This window comes from Athene cunicularia (assembly GCF_003259725.1).
Source record: "Athene cunicularia isolate RWA chromosome 2 unlocalized genomic scaffold, athCun1 chr2_part1, whole genome shotgun sequence".
Lineage (NCBI taxonomy): Eukaryota > Metazoa > Chordata > Aves > Strigiformes > Strigidae > Athene > Athene cunicularia.
In genome coordinates, this window is record NW_020799095.1 from 43,681,444 (window position 1) to 43,686,197 (window position 4,754).

The 4,754-nt window shown below is 38.8% G+C and overlaps 1 protein-coding gene across 1 annotated transcript in view; it reads right to left on the reverse strand.

Moving 5' to 3' along the window:
* Positions 1 to 3,160, reverse strand: part of NOM1 (nucleolar protein with MIF4G domain 1) — a 16,710-nt gene extending 13,550 nt beyond the window's left edge. The window contains exon 1 of the mRNA XM_026843498.1: positions 3,129 to 3,160. Within this exon, the coding sequence (XP_026699299.1) occupies positions 3,129 to 3,160 (32 nt within the window). The remainder of the gene's footprint in view (positions 1 to 3,128) is intronic.
* Positions 3,161 to 4,754: the final 1,594 nt, after the last annotated feature.

Consider the following 4,754-nt stretch of genomic DNA (forward strand, 5'->3'; position numbering starts at 1 on the left):
CTCTTCCGCCGTGCGGCCGCCATGTCGGGCAGCAGCGCCCCCTGCTGGGCGGGGGCTGTGGGGCGGCCCCCGCCCTGACGAGGTGGCCTCTGGGGGGCTGGAGCTCGCTCGAAACCCGTACGAAAACCGCTAAATCCGTAGGGATCCCCCCATTTTTTTTTTTTTTAATACATTTAAGAAAATGTAAGGCTTGTCTAGTTTCTGACAGAAAAGACTAGGACAGTTCGTCCCTCATAGCCCCGGCTGTGGTGGCAAGGGCACGATGCCCCTTGAGGCCCCAGGAGCCAAGGGATATCAGTGCCCCTGGCCTCTCCTGCACCTGCCCAGTCCCCTATTTTAATCTCTTTCCAACCCTGCCAAGCTCAGATGTTTTTTCCTAGTAGTCGACTATGGCCTCTCTCCAGTGCTAACTTCTGGGGCGTTTCCATCCCCAGCGGTGTGCAGGACAAGGGGATGCAGCTGCTGGGACCAGTGGCCCTTGCCACAGGGACAGGATTCTCCCAGCTGTGCCTGGCCCGGCACGCACAGCAGGTGACAACTTGTCTGTCATTTATGTGATCAGACAGAATTAAATGTCCCATGGCAGTTTGCTGCTGTCAGCAGGAAAACCGATTGGTTGGTCTTATTTTTAGTCTCTGCTGTACTCTAGGCTTATGCATCCTGCTGGGTGCGTATGTCTGGCCCTGTGTCTGTCTACTCTCATCAACTTCGAAATCTAGTGCCAGTTTCAGACATGTCTGGCAGATGCCTGGAGTTCCCTGAAACACTGAATTTCCCCAAGTTTCACCAGAATAGGTGGCTTGGTATGGGAAAGAATTTCTCAGCTGAACAAAGTGCCCCGCAAGATGAACTTAGACCTTAGCAGACACCAGAAAACACAGATGAAAGCCAGTGCATGTAACCCAGTTTCAGAGAAAGGGTCAGTCTTGAATCTCCCGTGGGGACCAAATCTATAGGAAGTCAGGCTTCATTATTTTGTTCTCTGGTGTTGCATTCCTGACATCTCTTGAACAATGAAGTACTGCACAGGATTTATATTTTACCTGAAAAATGTAATAAGTCTTTATTATTCAGAAGATTATTTTTGTCTATGCATGTTTCCATATTCTTTCATTACATCATATGTCCTAGATGACCCATGCTTCAGAAATCCAGCTTTCTCAGGGCTGATGTATAATGAATCTTTCACCCTCAGTGACAAAATACGTTGCATTGATTTGTCAAGGCACTTCTTTTGCTACATTTTAAACTATATATTATGCTATAATTTATTGCTGGGCCACTCTTTATTCATGCACAGAGAGTTCACATGCATTTTGCATCCTGTTTATAGATTTATTGATAACAGTAATCCAGCAGCATGCCAGAATGCTAGATAAATACGGAGGCATATAATTTGAGAAAATATTAGATGCTTTTAAAACTCTGAGATCTGCATCTTCCTTCTGTCTCATTGTGTAATTTGTCATTCAGGTCAACAGAGCTTTTCAATAATGGGAAATTTCACACATCTTCAGAGAGAGAAAATGTCAGTATTTGCCTTCTTCGGTACTTCACGTCACAAAGGAAAATGTGGAAAGCATGTATTTTAGCGAACTCCATAATCCCAAATTTGGGTGAAAATGGGCATGCTGCTTTTGCAATAAATATATAAATAGGATTATTATTACCTGTTTGTGAAGTAAAAATACTTTCTAAGAATGAAACCAATATTTCAGACAAAAATATAAATATCATCAAGAAAGTGTAATAGTGAAAGAAATATCAATCTGCTCAGTAGATAAATTCAGCATTCAAATCTAGTGGTCATATCTAAATACATTACAAAAATATTTCAAATATTATTCTAGAATATTGTGGTTTATTATTTTACATTTACCAACTTGGCTTCAAGAACCTGGTAAATACAGTTGCCTAAAATCTAAAATGTGAATAATTAGAAACTCCTGTCAACTACTCTTCCAACTTTCCTGTGTTTTCTAAATACCAGAAAAGGGGAGAAAGCCAGTTTCCATGTTACAAATTTCACATTTAGATCTCTGTGTCATACAAGCATCACTTACCAAATAGGAATTCTGAATTGAGGGAACATTTTGTAATTGTTCTTTGTTTTGACAATGATCCCACAGCAGAGAACAAGCCACAAGGGCAGGTTTCACATTTAGAATGAAATTGAACATAATGGCATGATTCACTGGAAATAAAAGTTCATATAGAATTGTTATTTCAGTAAATTTTTGCTTCCTGCTGAGATAATCTTTGTGAACAGATTTCCTTTCCTATTAAATTATATTCATGGATTGTTTTTTTCCCCCGTCATCAGAATGAGCAAAATACAGTTCCTTTAGCTATTGTCTCCTGGTCACCTCCCACATGCCACGCAAATGTGATTTAGTGACTACATAACACACATAGGTAGATTATGGCTCTTTCGTAATTTGCAACTACTGTGCTATTTATCACCACAGAAAATACCAAAGCAGCACCAGAAAGACTTTTAGACTGAGCTCATAGGGTCATTCTTTGTTCTTAACAACAGAGAAAACAGCCTGATTCATGTACAAATATCTATCACTTTACATCCAAAGCCTTTTTGGACTCTGCAGACTGAAAGCTTCGTGGCAGAATGAATTTATTCTAAGCAGTGAGAGCCTCAGAACAGTGAAGTTACTTGAAGACTCTGCTGTGAGTCTCTAGCAGGCATACATCTGCTTGAGGTATTGTTTCCCCCATATCATACTGTCACCACTGGAAGCAGCAGAACAGAAATTTTGGCCTGCTGGGAGAGATTGTCTGTGGAAGGACAGTTTTCCTCTGGATACGCTTTCCAAAGTCTCAAGGCACTACAAAGTTGTTGGCTCTTCAAATGTGCTTCAGTTCCATCTATTTCAGAAGGTATTGATAGGTGAGGAAAATTATTTCCTTAGTGTTTTAAAATTACATCCCTGTTGCTCAGAATCTTGTCGATTTTTTTTTTTTTTTTCCCCAGAGAGTATGTGCTAAGCAATTTCTGAAAGCTTGGTCCTTATACAGCTTAAGTCAGGCATGATGAAAACTAACTACAAAAATACTCTAGAAAAGCATTTCTGACCTGGCACTTACTCCCACAATTTCCACATTCTTTGTACCTGACCTTGGGCTGGTCATTTGTTTTCTCCATGCTGTTTTTGTACAAAATGACTTATATTCTATCATTCTGAGACTAAGGCCATGCAAATATATCCTCCTTGTATCTCCAGGTTTGCCTGATGAAGGTGGCACGCCCACAGCACCTTCCCTTGAGGAGGCTTATTACTGCCTTTTTTTCTGGGGCTGCCCCAACAGATTTGCTGACTGAAAGTTATTTGCTCAGTTTTTCATATTATTGCTTTCTTTTAGTCACTGAGATCAATGTCTTTTCAGTCAGTGCTGATTGGTCATTTTCACTAAGAGATCTACAGTTAGCCTAAGCTAATGGGCTGTTTTGATTGAGACAAATTAGGACGTAACCATATGATAGCTCTGCAAGGGGGTGCCTGTCGCAACCTCTCTCTCTCCCCCCAAAAAAGCAGCAGCTGAAAGTGTTAACCTCAGCTGGCAAAACTAGAGTAGAAGATGTATCTTCACTGATTTTAACCATTAACTATTATTTAGATAAATGATCCAAAAGACAAGCATAAAAAAGACAGATATGCTAGGTGAAAGCAGAAATCCATTTCCCCAATCCATTAGCATTTTTAGTTTTAAACTATAAGGAGATTATCTAATACGTGACACAAGGATGACTGGAAAAATGTAATCAGATGACTTTAGCGTTATTAAAAGGAAGAGGTATGTTACAACTAAAATGAGCTTTTAAATTAGTGCTTTGTGCACATCACAGTTTAAAAAAAAAACAATTATAAATCAGGATAGCATCATTGATCAAAGTCCCACATTATGGCACTTTGCATTTCCTATATGAAATTTATATAATCAAAGTTTCTGTGCCAAGAAATGTAAGTCTCTATGGGAGACTTAACTCTGCTGAATGCTGACCTTATCTAAGGAACACTTGTATTATATTGTCATTTATAAGGCAGTTTTCATCAAAAACCCATAAATATTTAACAAGGGACATTTCTTTTTCCCTTTGTTCTTTCTCCTTTGTTGTTAATTGCTTAGCTTTAACGTACCAACTGTAATTCTATTCCCTGAAGATCAGTCTTTATTTTTAGTAGCTATTTCTTTAATTCTGAAAAGGTAACTTTAGAAAAAGAATACTTGGTAGCAGGATTGACATTCTAGAATAACCTACAAAAGCTTGAATTCAACAACCAAATCCCCTAAAATTAATAGTTACTGTTATGTCGTCAAAATCACCTTTTTTACCTGTTTATTTATCTATAAAAAGTGAAAACATTGTCAAGAATAAGTGTCATGCAACTGACACAGGAGCAATTGCACCAGTAGTAGGGTGCAGCATTACTGTTGACACTCTTTTTTGTACGCAGTGTAAAGTAATTGTTTTCAGGGACAATTAATTTGCAGCAGTTTTTTCTAGCTCGGTGGGGTGCTCCTTGCTATTAACAAAAATCTTACTGCATTTTTCCTGAGGCTTTGTTAAACATGCCTCTCAACATGTATCCGAGCCAAATAAAAAAAAGTAAACTTTGGATCTGGTAACTTTTACTGTATAAACGATGCTAATTTATATGCATTGGTTGCCATTCTACATCTTAATCTCAGTTTCTACAATGTATTATGTTATTGTTTGTAATATGGCATTGATTTAA